This window comes from Peromyscus californicus, unplaced genomic scaffold, assembly GCF_007827085.1.
Source record: "Peromyscus californicus insignis strain IS unplaced genomic scaffold, ASM782708v3 Scaffold_7__1_contigs__length_154581171, whole genome shotgun sequence".
NCBI lineage: Eukaryota > Metazoa > Chordata > Mammalia > Rodentia > Cricetidae > Peromyscus > Peromyscus californicus.
In genome coordinates, this window is record NW_026294595.1 from 120,735,448 (window position 1) to 120,754,835 (window position 19,388).

General features: G+C 43.8%; 1 protein-coding gene across 4 annotated transcripts in view; it reads left to right on the top strand.

Moving 5' to 3' along the window:
• Nucleotides 1-19,388, top strand: part of Cfap61 (cilia and flagella associated protein 61) — a 300,869-nt gene that overhangs the window by 75,881 nt on the left and 205,600 nt on the right. For all 4 annotated transcript variants that reach the window (XM_052722829.1, XM_052722832.1, XM_052722833.1 and 1 more), the window contains exons 11-13: nt 3,386-3,570; nt 5,148-5,187; nt 8,202-8,341. In XM_052722829.1, coding sequence (XP_052578789.1) covers nt 3,386-3,570; nt 5,148-5,187; nt 8,202-8,341 — 365 coding nt within the window. The remainder of the gene's footprint in view (nt 1-3,385; nt 3,571-5,147; nt 5,188-8,201; nt 8,342-19,388) is intronic.

Sequence of the window (19,388 nt, forward strand, 5' to 3'; positions counted from 1 at the left end):
CAGCCCAGTGACAACAGCAAGGCCAAACCTCTTCCGGATTCCAGAGGGCCTCCTGGTGACAGGCTGCTGCACTCTGCTGTCTCTAGAAGCTCAAGCATCTCTGAGAGAGGCCCAGGCCAACAGAATTAGCAGATCCATGAGGGCAAGGGGCAAACACTGAATGTTGCTTCTGCAGTCAGGTCAGAGTTCTGTCAGAAGGCCAGAACCCCTGCTGTCTAATCCTCTGATACTGACCAACTCAGGAGTTTGCTAGGAGGGAGAGTGCCACTTTCTTGGGGCTAGCCCTGAACTGGAGCATGGGCTGGGGCTGAAGCACTAATGATCTCAAGGTCTGTGCTCCAGGCTGTCTGCAGGGTGGGGGATTGAGTCCTGTGCTATCGGCAAGGAAGAGTGGGGGTGGGGCAGCAGGATGTGCTGTCAACCAGAGATGGCACTGTATGGGGACAGGTCCACTTTTGCATTTGCTGCTGGACCTCCACCCTCTGCCCTCTGTCACTTAGTGTCCATCAGCACCCCAAGAAGAGGGCTAAAGGTGCCTAGCTCCGACTCACTCTGTCAGGAGCACCCAGGAGAGGAGAGTTGCTGGGGAATCAACACCCCAGCTCCTGTACCTCTGAGGCAGAGTGCTCAGGATGGAGTCCATGGTGGGAAGCCCCTCCTTGAAAGGCCTGTGTTGGTGACCTTCGCTTCCTTGCCTCACTTCCTTTCTCTCTACCTGGAGGTTCTTGGGAGCTGCTGAGCCCCGGAGCTTAGGTTTGCCTCTGAGGAGCCTACACTAAGACACCTCTAACCCTAGGCCATTGTTATGCCCCAGGCAGGAGAGTAGAGAGTCAGTGGGAGGTGACAGTTTTCTCTCTAATATTATTCCTAAGAGTGAGGCCACTACTTTATAGACCCAAACACGGATGGAATAGGAAGGGAGGACCAGAACCCGGTAGACCCCCTGAGGACGTGTAGGTAAGCAAGGAAGATCGATTTCCCATGTTTATCTCCCGACCCTTCCAGAAAAACCCCCACAAAACACTGAGATGACAGTGAGGAAGTGAAAAGGGCACAAATCCACAAAGACAACAGGCTGGAAGGGAGTTATTGGAAGATAAGCACTTTAAAAATATTGAGAATCAAGAAAATCGATGAAGGAGTTTGCACTGGCTTAGCAGACCTGCCAGAGGGGGAAGGAGTCTGAGAGGAGACGAGTAAAAGTGGTGTGAACTCTCCACAAGGGCTTGGGGATCTGCCCAGGGCAGGTCAGGAAGGAAGCTGAGCACAGAGGTCTGTCTGGCAGCCTGGTACCGAGTAGCCTGGGCCCCAAATCCCCTGCACACACTACATAGCTGACCAGCCACACCCCAGGGGAAATGACCTGGTAAGTATTCCCTGGGGAAACCAAGAAAACATGACTCCATGTTCCACAAGGCTGTCTGATGGCAAAGGGCTGTGGATAGAGAAAGTGCAATTCTCCATTCCAGATGAAGGAGCCCCAGCTGCTCCTGCAAGCCAGAAGCCAGGTGTTTGTTGGAGTATTCTGTCGCTGCTGTAATCAATTACTACAACTTGGTGACTTAAAACAATTGTGCCCGTGGGCTTCCAGGCCGAGAGACCAGAATTCCCAGACAGGTCTCAGTGCACTAAGCCTCTAAGTGTAGGTGGAGGGTTATTTCTGAGGGATCTAGGGGAGACTCTGTTCCCTTACCCTGCCAGTGTCTGGAGGGCATATGCATTCCTTGCCCTTTGCCCTCTTCCTGTATCTTCAGGCCACAACAGTGCACCTCCCTACCCCTATCTGAGCACACCGCCTCCCTTGTCATTGTATCATATCCATTTGAATAAACTAGGATGGTCTTCTCAAAATCCTCAACTTAGTGGCATTTGCAAAGTCCCCTGTCCCTGTAAGGTACATGTCCTCAGGTTCTGGGGATTCAGACACACTTTTTGAGGGCCACTGTTTTCCTGCCCCAGTCTCTCATGCAGGTTAGAACTGTAGGCTGGGAGAGCTTTGTATTAGTAACTTATCTGTTGCTCTGATAAAACACTGTGACCAAAAGAGTTTATTTGGGCTTACAGTTCCAGAGGGCTAGAGGGCCATCATGGTGGGGAGGCATGGCAGGAAGTGGCAGGCACAGCGGCAGGAGCAGGCAGCTGAGAGATCACTTCTTTAACAGGAAGCAGGAAGTAGTGAGAATAAACAGGAAGTTGGGCAAGACTGGATGCTCTCAAAGCCTGCCCCCAGTGATATACTTCCTCCAGCAAGCCACACCTCCTAAACCTTCACAAACAGTATCTCCAAGTGTGTCCTGAGTTTTAAATGCCTGACCCTGGGGGGAAATTTTCCCTTCAAACCATTACAAGCCCCAAGTCCTGAATAGGCAGGGGAGAGAAACAGTGACGCTCATAGATTATTGCCTAGACCTGATTGCTTAGAAAACATTTGACCAACACTTCTCAAGTCTTACAAAACATGAAAAAATTTAGAAATCAAGGAAATAAATCAAGCACACAAGTAAGAATGGAGTTATATTATACTACTTTGTTCATGGTGACAACAATATATCCTAACATATGTAATAATGTATCATAACAATATCTATATTCTGTGATCTACAGTATATCGTAACAGTGTCAATACTGATGTGACGAGAAATGTAATTTAATTATTCTGTGGGGACAGAATGCAGGCAAGGAATGGTGGAAGTGACCTAAATATATCCATCATTTCAGTGTTCAATAAGAAAAAAATTTAAATTGATGAATTAAGGAATAACAGCATAAGCATGTTTTTCAGAAATAGAGATAAGTATCCCAAGAAACAAAAAGGTTAAACGTGATACCTGATGGGAGGGTAGGGAGGTGGGGAGAGGGGACAGCTGGTTTTCTTTGCTGCTAGTATTTTGACTATATGCTTGTGTTACTTTGGTTAATAAAATTCCAGAAGAAACTCAGAATGAATCAAGTTTAACCCCCCAAATCGGAGTGGATGTCCCCAGTATTAACTTCCCTGGTGGCTGAGGTCAAGTGGACCTTTCTGGGCTCCATCTCCTTTCCAGAATCACCTGAACATTCTAAAGGTCCAGAAATTCTAGTACCACAAAATGTTAATGGAACCAGTTTTCAAGACCGAACTCACTTGCGGACGGTGTTAATATGTATAATACAATACCACCACACTAATCTTTACCCAGTGGAACAATTAAAATATTTGTTTTCTGGCCTTTGTGTGAGAACATTTGAATCTCATTAAGAAGGTCTTCAGATGGACCCTCGCGGGATGGTTTTGTCCGAGGAGACAGTCACAGGCATCATAGGAACAGGACGTGTAGAGACAGTACAATCACTAGTCCACTGAACCTCAGTGGTCCCCCGGCTTGCCCCTCTCTCCTTGCTCTAGGATGTGGAACAGAAGTTCAGCGTGATTTCCGTGGTGGGTGACGAGGACCTCACTTTGAGCAGTGAGAGCTCCCTGCCATCCTTCCTGATCCCGGAGGAATCCTCCCACTTCCGCCCCATCTACCTGGGAGAATCTGCTGCATTTTGTATTCAGCTCTTTTGTATTGATGAGAAATATGAGGCAAGGCAAGTACTCATCTCCAATTTGTCTGTTGTGCTAAGAACTTCTTAGGCAATAGTTTTTCAGAGTATGTGGTCTTTAAACCAGACTCCATATCCTAGGAACCTTAAAACAACAGATTCCTGGACCCTACCCAGAGATTCTAGTCCATAAATTTGGGTAAGACCTACAGAATGGGACAAAAATCTGTGGCCAGTTCTACTTCACCTGTACCACAGTTGAAGATCTGAAAATTCCTGTTGGGTAGCCATATACTGTTTCCATTTGATACAGTGTGTGGTTCTCAGAGTCTTTGAATCTGTACTGCGTTTGGGTGCAGGTAACAAAAAATCTATTTGAAATAAGGCTGAGACAACTGAGAGTAAGTCCAGTGGTAGGACTCATGTTAGTTTACCCGGGCTTCCTGCTGTTGGTCCCAGTCTCAGAAGATAAGGACAGTCCCAGGTCTACATTAGAATCCCACAGAAGGCTTTCTGGTTAGGGCTGAGATTTCCAGCCAAAGTTTCAAGAGGACTGGGTGACTCGGTGCTCACCCCTGAGCCAGGAAAGGTCCTTGAGCCATTCTTCAATGTTCGTTCAGTCTGTTGCCTTGTGTTCCACCCTTAATCTGGAAGAGGAGACACACCAAAATGTAAGATATGAGAAGGGGTAAAAGGAACACCCTGCAATTCATGAAAGTTACTGGAAGAAGGAGGCATGATGTCTGGCAGACAAAGCCTGCCTCCCATTTCCTGTCCCTCAAGAATACCTGTGTATGCCATGTTTGTGGCCCCTGCTTTCTCAGTCTTAATAGGGACCACTGCCGGATGCCCAAATGCAGCATCTCCTTCAGCAATCACCTATCACAATGTTATATCCACAAAATATCTTGAAGAGGAAAATATGTGCACATTTTGATAGAGCAGAAGATTCTATAGTACCTTTGAGATAACCAAAGACAGCGCTGGTCATTTCATTTTTAGTGGGTGCATTTAAAAATAACCCCTACCTTTTAAATCTAGAAGTATGGTTTTTAATATTAAATGTTCAACTTTTAGGGAGCTCGTGGAGGTTGAAAAGGGAAATCTTTCTATATTACAGTGTAGACTAAATAGAGCCTGGAATGATCATCTATATTTTTATGCTTATTTTCTCTATGTTTTTAGATAAAATTTTGCCTAGACAGTTATTTTTTATTTAGTTTGATGACAACTTATAATTTGTCTATGAAAGTACAAATGTGGCTATTTGGAAAACTTGGCAGATAAAAGTAAAAAAGATCAAAATAGCCTATCACACAGCCAGATCTCTCCTTAACCCTTCCAAGAAGAAAGGCGAAGACCGTGTCTACAGAATGGCCCTCATTAGTATTGGCTTTAAGTTGCACAGATATGATTGGTCACTGTGAGAGTGTCCAAAGAGACTTCCAGGTTGCTGCTATATGAAGAATATGGTATATACAAGTGATTAGCATTCACCTATGCAAGTGATTAGACAGTACTGTCTAGCGACTTCCTGAAAGGGGCTAGGGTGCATACTGAACTGTCTCATGATGCTACATTTACTTGCAATCCAGTAACATTGTTCACTATCTTGTTTATAGGTCCCTGGATTTTATGAGTTTTGTTTTCAGTCTTTTTCCCGTGAGTACATGTTGAATTTAGAGTAATATAATTGGTTTTGTAGTTAAGTTATAGAAGAATATTGTCCAGACATTTAAAATGCTGTGAATATTGAGTCTTGAACTGCTTCCCTGTTCTGAAAAGACAGTCAAGTGGTGTCTCATGAACTCTTAAAAATAGAAACTATGGTCATTTTTCAGTAATGTGTCTATTGTGTGATCATTTCTTTTAGAGACAGCATTCTAGTGTTTTATTCTGATTAAATAATTCACAGTTACATATAAGAATGCCAGCAGTTAGGAATCCTTAGTACCTTTGATTATTGGATTACTTTCTGGTTTATGTTGGCTCAAACCATCCTGGCTTCAATATATTGCTTTGTAGCAGGTGGGAAAGAGGAAACTTGTGGTTGATCTCGAGGTTGGCTAGGGCCTGCCATGGTGGCTGGCATGTAGAAGGGGCTCAGCCCATGTCTGGCATCGAGTCTGAGATCAAAGTGCAAACATACTCCTCCATCATAGGGACTCTGAGCCTATCCATTGTCCCATGGTTGTCTGGGGATGGGCCTCCTAGCCACCAGCTTACCATTGGAAGGAAAGAAGGTAGAGGACAACAATAAGGGATACAGTAAGTCTTCAGAAGGACCTTTCTGATGCTTAGCTGTACCATTACACATACAAGTGTACTTATCAGTGGGCATACTTCAAGCAGAGTATCTGTTGTTTTGTATGTCCTTTCTACTTGTTATATTGAGGCAAAGAAAATATAGTTTAATTATTATGTGATCTTAGATTTTACTTTCTCATTTTTTCAGAACCAAAAAAGCCTTAGAATAGGGCAATGTATTCTCCACTGTGGTTTCTTTAAATTGATTTTTAAGCATTTTCAAAGCTCATAAAGCAATGTGGATTACTCCTAACAAAGAATTTTCAAAGCGGGTTCCCTCAAAGATGCCTTAAAGACATTTCACTGAGCTTCGTTCCTATTTTAACATCCACATTCTAAGAGTAAGACTGGATTTTAATGGGCAGAAGACCTGTTTACATTTTGACTCTATTTGACTTGGGGATATAAGGATACAGGAACAAAATACCTTCATTACTTCACCCTTAATCCCTCAAATCCAAGCTGAAGCGACTCATTATCATCGGTACCCTCCTCCCCTCCCCGAGGAAGCCCACCGAGACTTGGCACCCAGTTCTTATTTTCAGCTTGAGTAGCTCAGCATTGTGATTCTACAGTCGCTCTGGAAGAAGCTGTGTTATTTTGCTAGAAAGCAGGAAGATAAGGTCAAATAATGACTCACTCCTTGGGGCTGCAAAATGTCCCGAGGGCCTTGGATTAGCCCAAGTAATACCTTCACAGGGTTCAAGAGGAGGCGAAGTCCCAGAGGGACAAATTAGCTCTGGGAAGAGCAGGCTGCTTCTGTGGGGACCTGGGGCAGGATCAAGTGGCTTCGAGGAACACAGACAGCCTCGAGCTGTGCAGTCCTAGACACTGGAGTGAACGTTCCAGTTGCCACTCAAACAAAGAGTAAAAAGGAAGAAATGAAGCCCCGGCTAATAACATATCTCACCCACTTCAATGTCTCAGATGCAGCCATTGCAGCTTGCAGTCAGTGTCAACACTGCTGAGGAGCTGTTTTATTTTCTCCATCTCACACTAAGCCTTAAAGTACGGTGTTTTTAGATTGCAGCATACCTCAGTATAAGAACTGAATCTTCATCAGCAGTGCTTAATTCTGTTAGGTCTCATGAGATTTGCAGTTGGATAAGAAACTTTGTATATTCAAGTTGGGGTGGATAGATCAACATGACTCCCACACAAACAAAAACCTGTTCAATAAATGAAATTTGGTACCAGTCTTTAAAATTTAAATTAATGAAATTTAATTGATTAATTAAGTAATATTAAATTAAGATTTCAGTTTCTCAGTTACACCAGCTACAATGCAAACTCTCATTGGTTACCTGTAACCACTGGCTGCTGTCTGGGACAGCAAGGTCTAGAAAGGTAAATGGCATCTGTCAGGACTTGCGGATTCTCCTGTGTCTTCTGGGGTTCATGATTGCCTTTTGATGATCACCTCGAAAAGATGATGTCATAACAAAGGATTCCTATATAACCAAAGGGCTTCGCAGGCAGAAAGGCCTGGAGTACCACCCACGTTTTTGAGAGGAAAGGCCAAGGCTTGTATAAATCTCATTCCTTAAGTTCAAGGCCCTTGTTATGATACCATGCTGTCTCATTTACTGACTGATAAAACTGAATCCCTAAATTTGAATGTTCTTAGTTTAAAAATCTAGGCCAGGTTTTGTAGGACAGGCCTATAATCCAGAAACCCAGAAGACTGAAGAAAGAGGAGTGTGAGTTCAAGACATGCGTGGACTACAGAGAGAAGTTTAAGGCCAGCCAGGGCAACTAGTTAAACTTTTCTCGAAATTAAAAAAATAAAATAAAAAGGTACTAAACAAAGGCTGGTGAGATGGCTCAGTGGTAGAGTTCTTGGTGAGATGGCTCAGTGGTAGAGTTCTTGGTGAGATGGCTCAGTGGTAGAGTTCTTGCCCAGCATATGCCAGGCTCTGGGTACAATCTCCAGAGCTGTAAAATTTAACAAATCAGTGAGATCAAGTGCTAGGAGTTGAATGTGGTAGCACATACCTCAAAACCTGTAATCCCAGAACTTGGGAAGCTGAGGCAGGAGGATATGAATTAGAGGCCCTGTTTGGCTGCATAGTGAAGCCCTGTCTCAAAGCAGCTGCACCAATAAGAATCTGCTTCTGTAAAAGAGTGCCTCTGGATGGGCCACTCTACGTTACTGTCATTTGTTCTGCTCTCAGTAAGCCTCACTGATGTCTCCCCTGTCTTCTCCCAGCTGCTTGGCTCCATGAGTTTTATTACTGACTCTCCAAACGGTAGAAAAGTGCAGCTTGTGCTTTGTTTCACTTCTATTTCCCGTAGTGTTTTAGAGCACGAATTTGTTTAATCATAAACGGCTTCTTATGCTCTCCGAATGTCCTGTTGATTTTTTTTAGCATAAGAACTTCTGCTTGATCTCTGTGCCGCATCTCACACCTGAGTTTGTCCTCATCCAGAACTTTGTGAAGGTCGTCCCGTTCAGCAATTGCACCCTGGAGCATGACCTCTATGTGTTCCATCGAGCTGGATTGCTCAGGTAAATGAACTCATACGTTGTGTGACTTCCTGGGAGAATGATACTGTGATGTGCTGGTTTGAATGACAAATGTCCCCCATAGGCTCAGGGATCGGAACACTTGGTCTTCAGGAGGGGGTGCTGTTTGGAGAAGGTTGTAGAACCTTTAGAAGGTAGCGACTTGGAGGAAGAAGTATGCCACTGGGGGCAAGTTGGAGAGTTTGTAGCCCTGCCCTACTTCTCATTTGTACTCTTTCTGCACGTGGTTGAAGATGTTGCCTCACAACTTCCATGCCTCATTTGCCATTGTGGACTCCCCCCTAAGGAACCATAAATCAAAATAAACTTTTTCTTCCATAATTTGTTTTTGATCATAGTATTTTATCATAGCGGCAAAAAATAATAATCTGTGTCTGTTCATTCCAGATAAGACATCAACAGCAGACCAAAGAAATGATCTACAAAATCTAGCTTGTGGCAATGAGTTCACACGGGTTATTTCCAGGAATATAGGTTAGGAGTTACTCACAGAGATGTGAGTGACTCAGAGGCCATTGCATCACTGAAAAGCCCAGCTAGCATGGGTGATGACTCCAAAGCTGTATTCCTAGAGGTTCTGTCCAGTCTGTAGCCAGCTCTTCCAAAATACTCTCTTCTCTCCCAGCTATTATTCATTGCTTATATAACCTTGGGAAGGAGCCTTGTGGATCTTCTCCCTTTCTGAGTACCAGCTTTGTGAGTCCAGTACATTGCCATAGTTGAATCTTATGAGCTTCCTTCTTCTCTCATGGGGAATAACAACACTCCACTTCTTCCCCAGGATCTTACATTCTTCCTTCTCCTTCTTTGAAAATGTTCCCTGAGGCTTGGAAAGGGTGATAGAAATGTCTTACTGTTTTCTTCCATTTATGGTTGAGCAGTGACCCACTATACTTTAGTAACACTCACTTATTCTCAGCTGTTGGAGTCATGGCCATAACTATCACCCACCGAGAAAGAAATATCTCCTCATGAGAGTAACAGTATTTTTTTTTTTTGGTTTTTCGAGACAGGGTTTCTCTGTGTAGCTTTGCGCCTTTCCTGGATCTCGCGCTGTAGACCAGGCTGGCCTCGAACTCATGGAGATCCACCTGGCTCTGCCTCCCGGGTGCTGGGATTAAAGGCGTGCGCCACCACCGCCCGGCGAGTAACAGTATTTTATGGGTGTAAGTAGAAATGACAGGCACATCACATCCATTTACCGAAGTAGCAGTTGATTTCCCGTGGGGGCCTATGATCTCTACAGCCGTGGGATTTCCCCTGGCTTCCAGTGCCGGACATTAGTTGCCTCCTGTAAACTGGGCTTTAAAGCCAATCAGAAAGCAGTTATTTGTCCCCATGGTAGTGGCGTCACTGTTGCACCAATAGACCTTTCCTGTCCGGCATGTAGATAGTGTCACGTGCAGGGTCCAGCACTGAATAGGAATGTTGATGACAGTTCTTCCCCCATCAGCCCGTAGCATCCCTATCAGTCAGGGTTCTCTAGAGGAACAGAACTGATGGAAAGGAGATTTTTTTAGAGTGGTTTACAGGCTGTGGTCCAGCTAGTCCAACAATGGCTGTCTACCAACAGAAAGTCCAAGAATTTAGTAGCAGTTCAATCCACAAGACTGGATGTCAACAGGTCTGTAGTGTATGCCAGAATCCCAGAGAAGTAGTCTCTAGAGAAGGAATGGACTTACCTTTGTGAGGTAATGACTTACCTTGTGAGGGCAAACAAGTGAGGAGAGAGAGAGAGAGAGAGAGAGAGAGAGAGAGAGAGAGAGAGAGAGAGAGAGAGAGCGAGCTTCCTTTTTCCATAGGCTGGCAGCAGAAGGTGGATCTTTCCACCTCAGAAAATTGGGGTTAAAAGTGAGTCTTCCCACTTCAAATGATTTAATTAAGAAAAATATCTCTCACAGGTAATACAGATATTGAGTTTTAGTTAATTCCAGATGTAGTCAAGTTGACAAACAAGAATAGCCATCTCAGTCTACCCCTTGTCAACTTTACACACAATCGTATCTTCTTATGTGATGCTTAATTTCTAAATGAAAACAATAACTTTGTCATAATAAGCCTGACATGATATAACTATCCCTCCAACAACCGTGAATGCATTATAATTTTTAGAATAGGTGATGATATCCCTTGAGGGACATTCTTTTGGTATCTCAAAGCTTAAATATGACAACCACTGATATTATCTTAATTCATATTATATTACACAATAAAGAAATCAAGGAAAGAAAACACAAATATCTGTACAATCACATTTTAACAAAATATGACAGAAACACTCAGGTCACTTATAATTCTCATTTCTGCAGCTGGCCAAATGAACTTAGCTGGTATTTATAACTACCCTCTACTTCTCATTCTGTATTTGCTTCACCCTCAGCAGGTCTTGGCTCTTTTCCTGGAGGAGTGACCCATATCTTCATTCCTGAAGGGTCTGTGCCCCTTGTCATCCTGCCCATATTAAGTTGCTGTAGTCTCCCATTGGCTTTAATCACAGGACTTGGCAGCACCGACAGATGCTGTAAAGGATCTCCTGCACTCCAGATAATCTTTCTTACCTTCATTGTGGAGAAACAGTACAATTTCCTCTTGGTAATCTGGATCAATCACCCCTCTTAACACTGTTATTCCTTTCTTACCCTGTTGTCATAAGAACATCAGAAGCCCAAAGTGGCCAGGGGAAAGTCAGAGATTCCAGCTCAATGGAATGTTTGTTATGGCTCTTGGCAGGAACACTCCCCACTCTGAAACCAAAACTTCTAGGCCAGGAGAACTTAAGGTCATGGGCACAGGAAGGAAAAATTTTCCTGCTGGGTGATAATGGAACTATTCCCTTTTCTACCCTTTGATTCCTGGACCCCTGGCTATGGGAGAAACTGTACCATGTATTGGATACTGATTCAAAGCATATACTGCCTTCTGGAGAACCCTGCCCCAGTCTTCCAGATGGTCACCCAATTGGCTCTGTAATTGTGTCTTCAAAAGATCATTCCATCTTTCTATCAGGCCAGCTGCTTCAGGATGGTGGGGAACATGGTAAGACCAGTGGATTCCATGATTGTGGGCCCACTGCCGTACTTCTCTGTCTGTGAAATGAGTTCCTTGGTCAAAAGCCGTGTCCGTGGCTTCTGTGTGGAATACCATGCATGAGGCATTCTGCAAGTCCATGAATGGTGATTTTTGCAGGAGCATTACATGCAGGAAATACAAATCCATAACCAGAATAAGTATCTACTCCAGTAAGGATAAAGCACTGTCATTTCCATGGAGGAAGTGGTCCAATGTAGTCAACCTGATACTAGGTTGCTGGCTGGTCACCCCAGGGAATGCTACCATATCTGAGGCTCAGTGTTGGTCTCTGCTATTGGCAGATCTGGCACTCAGCAGCAGCTGTAGCTATGTTAGCCTTGGTGAGTGAACGTCCATGTTGTGGAGCCCATGCATGACTCGTATCTCTGCCACCATGGCCACTTTTTTCATGTGTCCATTGGTCAATGACAGGGATGGCTGGGGAAAAAGTCTGACTGTCCACAGAATGGGTCATCCTGTCTTCTTGATTATTGACCTCCTTCTCAGCTGAAGTCATCTTTTGATCAGCATTTACATGGGACACAAGTATCTTCATATCCTTTGCCCATTTGGAGATACCTATCCACATACTTCTTTCCCAGATGTCTTTCTCACTAATTTTCCTATCATACTCTTTCCAAATCTCTGACCATCCAGCCAATCCATTGGCTACAGTCCATAAATCAGTGAACAATTGCACATCTAGCTATTGCTCCTTCCAAAGAAAATGTATGGCTATGTGTATTGCCTGAAGTTCTGCCCACTGTGAAGATTTCCCTTCACCAGTGTCTTTCAGGGTTGTTCCAGAAAGGTGTTATAATGCTGCAGCTGTCCACTTCTGGGTGGTACTGAATAATGTGCAGAGCCATCAGTAAACCAGGCTCTAGTCTCCTTTTCCTCAGTCAGCTGGTCACAAAGCATGCCCCATGAGGCAATAGGTGCATGCTTGGCAGCAGATGGCGTTGTAAACGGAGTAGAAACCATAGGCATTTGGGCAGCTTCTTCATGTAACTTGATTGTGCCTTCAGGACCTGATCAAGCCTGATCACATATGTACCACTTCCATTTGATAATGGATTGCTGCTGTGCAGCGTCCCACTTGATGACTTTGTGGGTCAAATAAAACCCAACTCGTGATGGGCAGCTCAGGTCACATGGTAGCTTGATGGCCTTTTGTCAAATGGTTTTGTTTCCACTCAGGCCCCCATTGGTAGTCTAAGCTGTCTCTTGAAGGGGGAATAGTTGTTTGCAGATAATGGTAGAGCTTTGCTCTAAAATCCCTAAGGTCACTTCTGTGATTTACCTGTAGGGGTTTGCCTAATGCTCCAAACAGCATCCCTGTGTGTCACTGACTCAGGTCTGCTGGATTATAATGGACCTGCTGAAGGACCTTCTCCTGTTCCAGGCACTACACAAAGCCAGTAGCTTTCCAAGCTACTTGCTCTATGGGCTTGAGTAACACACCCAAGTGAGGAATGTGCTGTCTCCAAAATCCAAATAGGCCCCTAAACGTGCTTCTTTCTTGGTTGTGAGAGGGGCCAGGTACAATCATTTGTCCTTCACCTTAGGAGGAATATCTCTACATGCCCCATACCACTAGACTTCTAAGAATTTCACTGAGGTAGAAGGCCCTTGAATTTTGGTTGGATATATTTCCCATCCTCTGATGCATATCTATGTTACCAATGGGTCCAATGTGGTTGCTACCTCCTGCTCACTTGGTCCAATCAGCATAATGTCATCAGTATACTGAATTCATATGATTTTTTGTGGAAGAGACAGATGATCAAGATCCCTTCAAACTAAGTTATGACACAGTGCTGGAGAGTTAATATATCCTGGAAGTAAAACTGTAAAGGTATACTGCTGGCCCTGCCAGCTGAAAGCAAATTGCTTCTGGTGGTCCTTATGGACAGGTACGAAGAAAAAGGCATTTGCTAGATCAATGGCTGGGCACTGTGTACCAGGAGATGCGTCAGTCTGCTTAAGAAGGACATCAGATCTGGTATAGCAGCTGCAGCTGGAATTACTGCTTGACTGAGTTGTCAGCAGGCCACTGTCATTCTCCAAAATCCATCTGTCTTTGGCGCTGGCCAGGTAGGAGTTAAAAGGAGATGTCATGGAAAGCACCACCCCCGCATCTTTCAAGTCCTCAGTGGTGGCACTAATTTCTGCTGTTTCTCCAGGGATGCGATACTGTTTTTGATTCACTATTTTCCCTGGCAGAGGTGTCTCTAAAGGCTTCCATTTGGCCTTTCCTAAATCCACAGATCTAGAAACTAATGTGGGAATTCTGCCAAATTCTAAGTGTATCTATCCCAATTATACATTCTGGGACTGGGGAAATAACCACAGGATGAGTTTGGGGACCCACTGGTCCTACTGTGAGTCAGACTTCAGCCAACACTCCATGAATCGCCTGACCTCCATCAGCCCCTACTTTAACTGAAGGGCCACAGTGTTTCTTGGGGATCTCCGAGAATCAGAGTCAATTCAGAACCATATCTAACAGACTCTGGGAAGTCCGATTGTTTCCTTTCCCCCAGCGTTCAGGTACCCTTGTTCTATGCCACAGGTCCCTCTGGGGAAGGACTGGAGAAAGACTAACTGTAAAACTCTTAGGCATTTTATCAAGGTCTTTCCTCAGGGGAACATGACCGTCCCTTCATCTAAGGGGTTCTATGTCTGTAAACTGGTTCATGGGCCAAGATTCCCTTTTTCCATGATACAACGTAGCCTTTCTTTCATTTGTTTGAGAATTTTTCAGCTTATACAGATCAAACAAAAATGCCTCAGGCTTCTTATATATTTCATGCCTAAACACCATGATTGATTGGCCAGTACCAAAGGTCCAGACGAGTCTTACCACTATAAAAATCCCTTTGCCTGTGCTGCCCATTACAGGTCAGGCCATTACGGACATTGCTTTGTTTATGCTGCCCATTGCAGTAACTAAGATCTTCTTGCCTTTGGCCGTTCAGTGCTGCCGCCTGGCCCCTGCTGCTCTGGGGTCCAATTTAACCCACTGCATCAATTCATCCAACTGAGCAGCAGTGTCTCCAACCATAAGGTCCTGCCCAAGGAGAAGGGTGACCACAAAGCTCTGTAACTGTCAGTGCACCTCTCACCATTTCCTTCTTAGAAGATGAGTGAAGGGCGTGTCTTTGGGGCCTTTGCATTGTGGAGGATTAGGTTTTACACCGTGTACCCACTCTAGTATTGCGATTTCCTGGAGCTGTAAATTCATCTCTTGGAGGTTGGTTGTTGGTCTGATCTGGCTGCAGGGGAGGCTAGGAGACATGGCACTAGCCAGCTAGGTGTGATTCCAGTAAAAAAAAAACAAACACACTCTTCCCCACCATGAAAGGAAGAGGAGGAGGGAAAGGACATCACAAGCACATCACAGGCAGTGTTTGTCTTACGTCTGTTCAGAAGTTCAGATTGGGGCATATGAGTCTACTCAGCCTGGTGCCTGTGAAAAGCAGGACTGGAGGGGGCAAATACAGATAACTTGTTTTTGCTTTCCCATTAATAAACTTTGTGTTTAGAATAGTTTAGGTTTACTGAAAAATTGAGGAGGAGACATATGAAGCTTCACATATCTCCCTTCAATGGTCCCATTATCCTCATTTGGCATCAGAATGCTACATTTGTTATAGCCGATGAACAAACTGCTGCCTTGTTATCAACCAAAGTCCATAGTTTATGTAGGGTCCCAGTTTAGCCTCTGGGATGGTCTGATTGTCAGTCAACTCAATGGGATTTAGAGTCACCTGGGAGACATAACCCTGGGCGTTTCTGTGAGGGCATTTCCAGAGATAATTTTCTGAGGGAAGACCCATGTTAAATGAAGGAACACCATCCCATGGTCTGGGATCCTGAACTGAAGAAAAAGGAGAAAGCCAGTGAGTACCATAGTCATCTTTTTCCAATTTTTGAGTGTGAACATCACGTGACCAGCTGCATCAGGCTCCCATAGCCCTGTCTTGTTGCCATGAAGGGCTGTATCCTCTCTAATGACAAACTGATGTAATTTCTTCCTACCTTAGGTCTCTTTGTCAAGTATTTTGTTAGAGCAATGAGGAAAGTAACTAGCATAGTCTTGTGTATTCAGTGGATTTGGGGAAATGTGTAATGGTGCCATCATAGTGTCACACAGACTAGCTTCACTGCCTAAACCTCTGTACCTCGCCTGTTGTTCCTTCCTTCCCCCTAACACTGGCGCACTCTGACCTTTTTACTCACTATAACTTTTTACCATTTCCAGAAAAGTAGTTCGAATCCTACAATATGTCACCTTGTCAACTTGGCTTCTCTTACTTGGCCATATGCATTTAACCTCCATGTCACTTCATAATTTGTTGACTCATTTATTTTTAGCATTGAGTAATATGCCACCATCTAGACACACTATACAGTTTATTTTCCTGTTCTCCCACTAAGGAGCATCTTGGCTGTTTCCAAGTTTAGATCATTATGAACAAAGAGGTGAAAGCATTCACGTACGGGGTTTTGTGTATACATAAGTTTTCGGCTTATTTGGCTAAGAGAGAATGGAATTGCTAGTCACTATGATCACAGTATAGTATACCTTTGTACAAAACTGTCAGTCTTTCTCAAAGAGTGACTGTACCTTTTTGCAACAACACCAGCAACTGGTTGCTCTGTGTCCCTGCCAGTTTTTGCTGTGCTCGGTATGATTTGGCCCTCCTAGCAGCTCTCTGGTATCACATCATTGGTGCTGTGAATGTGCGGTTCCCTAGTGATGGATGCCACTGAATGATTTTGTGCTAGTGCATTTCAGATGCTCACCCTTCACCCATGTGACCTCTCTGATGATATTTCTATGTGGATCTTTTTTTGCTTCCTTTTACACAGGTTGCTTATTTCAGTTTGATTTAAAACAAATCATAGACACCTGTTATTTCTGTAATAGAAAATGTTAATTTGGTATTAAACTATCAATTAAAGTTCAAAGTTTACACTAACTGGAAGAATATTTTCTGTTAGAAATAAAGTAAAGGCCAATTCAGGAAAAGCTTCTGCTGTTGACTGGCTCCGTAAGCAGGAGGTCTGGCCATAGGCAGGACTTCAAGGTCTGTGTTTTAAGGACCTTTGTTTCTTTCCTTTCTTCTACTGTGGCCTCTCTGGCATCTGCTCCATCTGCAATTGGCTCTTATCACATTGGCATGGCTGCAACATTTTGGGCCGATATCCAGGTAGCACCACGGCTGGAAGGTACTGGCTAATTGAGTGCTTCCTTTCCCAAAGGCCCACAGTGGAGCTCCTCATTCATCTAATAGAATATGCAACATCAACTGTGTGCTTTCAGCCAGTTCTAACCCAGGTGCTGGGGAAACGTAATAACCCAAACAGACAGAAGTCTGGGTCCTCATGGGGTCTGCCTTCTAGCCAGAGGAGGAAGACACAGAGAAAGGAAAGAGGTGAACTAGATAGTAGGTACATGATGGGAAAGGAAAAGAGTACAGCAGGTGGGTAAGTACTGGACAGGGAGGAACTGCTAGCTCACAGGGTGCACAGGAGAGGTGGCCTTGAGGAAGGGCATGATGGCGGCGAGGAGGGAGCCATGTGGGCATGGCGAGGGCACAAGTCTCTGACACATTCTCTTTTTATGCCACGGTTTTTGCTTCACTTCTCTTGACATTTGGAATGGATTGCTCCTGCTCTTACATTGGGTTGCTTTAAATTTCATGACCCCATGTTATGGTCCCCTACCTAATTTCCTCCTCCTTCCCTTGGGAAATTATATTTGTTTCTGTCATCTGCCCTCTGGCCATGCTGGTGAGCACGGACACACATAATTCATCAGATTGTTAGTAAGGGCTACCTCTTCTGTCAACAGACCCCACACCCCATGCTCCCTCTCATTTTTTATGGTAACTTCTGGGTCTTTAAATGAGAACTTTTCGTTTGTATATTAATCATTAAGTTGTTTCCCAAGGTAGCACTGGGTTTTATGTTGTATATCAGATTGCGTTCTTACTTTCCCTGGCTTGCCCATTCTTAACCTGCCCGTTGGCCTTTCTTCTTGTTCAGTCATTAGTGGAGGGCACATTTGGTTGAACCAGTAGTCCATCCCCTTTTGCTACTTTTCCATGCTGCACTTTTCTGAGATCTGACATTTTTCCTTTGTAGGAAGACATGTCAGACTTACTCATCCAACTAATATTTATTGTGCTAGAAACATTTAGCTTCTTGGCTAGGTCGTACGCCATTGTCAACATTACTCAGTAAATAAAGATGGCCCTCAGTGGTCAGCCTCTGGGAAGTTCTTTCCTTCAATGTATTTGTTGTATTTGTTTTCCTTTGAGTGGCTCATACATGGTTTGTTGTCATTTTTTCAATGATGTCACCGTTTTACTCCTTCAGGCTCATGTTATCATGGCCAGTATATAGTGATATCAAATCTGTCCTTTGTTCCTTGTGCCCTTAATGGGCCTCTTCCAGTAGAATGCAATAGAAAGTTTGTTTATTGGGGCCATTGTTTTGTTTGGGGCCTGGTTGCTTTCTTGTTTGTGTATGGTTCAGATTGAAGTGTTGATGATTGTAGAGTTGTGTGATTTTGTTCAGAGAGGCTCATATCACATATTCTTCTTTACATCTTTTGTGTCCCTTGGCTGGCATCAAAATTTCCCAATTTTTTGTGAGACGGTAACTGGAAACATACACAAATCTGTAGTTTCTAAAAGCATTCATTCAGTTTTGAGTTGAAAAGGATATGTGGTAAATCTTTTTACTTTTCATACATCATTTTCTATTTTATTATGTGTATAGTCAGACTGAACACCTCAAATTCTGACCTTTAAGGCCAGAATCACTTTGCTCCTGTTTTTGGGTTTTTTTTTGTTGTTGTTGTTAAGGAGATAACTAGAACATCTTGTGGTGAAACAGTTACCAAGACTGGAAAACTTGTAATACCCAAGGAGGGACTAGTTGGCAAGGGCTTCATCCTTTTTTCATGGACTCTGAGAGTTCACAAGTTTGGACATTCAAGTATACCAGAGAGAAAAGGTGCCTAAGATGGCTGGCTTGGGGAAGGGAAGGGCTAGGAAAAGAAGATTTCTCAAGAGAACTTGCTTTTTTTGGTGACATGGAGAGCCTTGGGCATAGATAAGGAAAAGCACCGCAAATCTCTCTCTTTGATTCAGGATGCCGAAGAAGTGTGCTTGAGCCCTGAAGAAAAGCCTGATTAGGTCATTATGGTCAATGGGTGTGCAGTGGTCTCTGGCAGGGTCGTGCAAGGCAGAAACAGAGCAGAACAACTGGAGTGTTTCCTTTCAACTTATACATGGTTGGACTGAAAGAATAGGCCCTCGACAGTGGTCGTAATGAGAAAGAAGGTTCTAGGAGCTTGTGCGGAGATGGAAGTAGAATGACACTTAGGTATATCCAATGAGCCACTATCTTCTGCAGCCCTGCTATGCCTAAAGGTGGCTGTGTAGATAGCAGAGTGGATTTTGTGGGTTTTAATATCAGTAGATTGATAGGTGGATAGAATAGAATAGAATAAAATAGAATAGAATAGAATGAATCAATAGATTCAAAGCTTGTTTTATACAGTTTTAATATCATTTTTACAGACAATGAATATTCTTACTCTTTATGATTTATTTAAGAAGATGGCAAGGAATCAAGATAGGTAACTGGACAATACATGCTATCTCCTTTTGGAGAACGTATGTGGTACATCATATATATTATGATTGGACATACTGATATAAAATGTTAAGCATCTTCCTTCCCCTTCCCTCCTGTTGCCCTCCCCCTTTTCCTTTCTCCCTTTTCTCCCTAAGCATTTGTAAGAGTTGTTTCAAAGTAACCTGATTTTCCCAGGGACTTTCCATATCTAAAACATAAAGACGTCCATAATCTGTGGTCCATCAGGGGCTTTCTATAGCTAAGACATAAAGACCTCCATACTCATGGTCTGTAGATATAA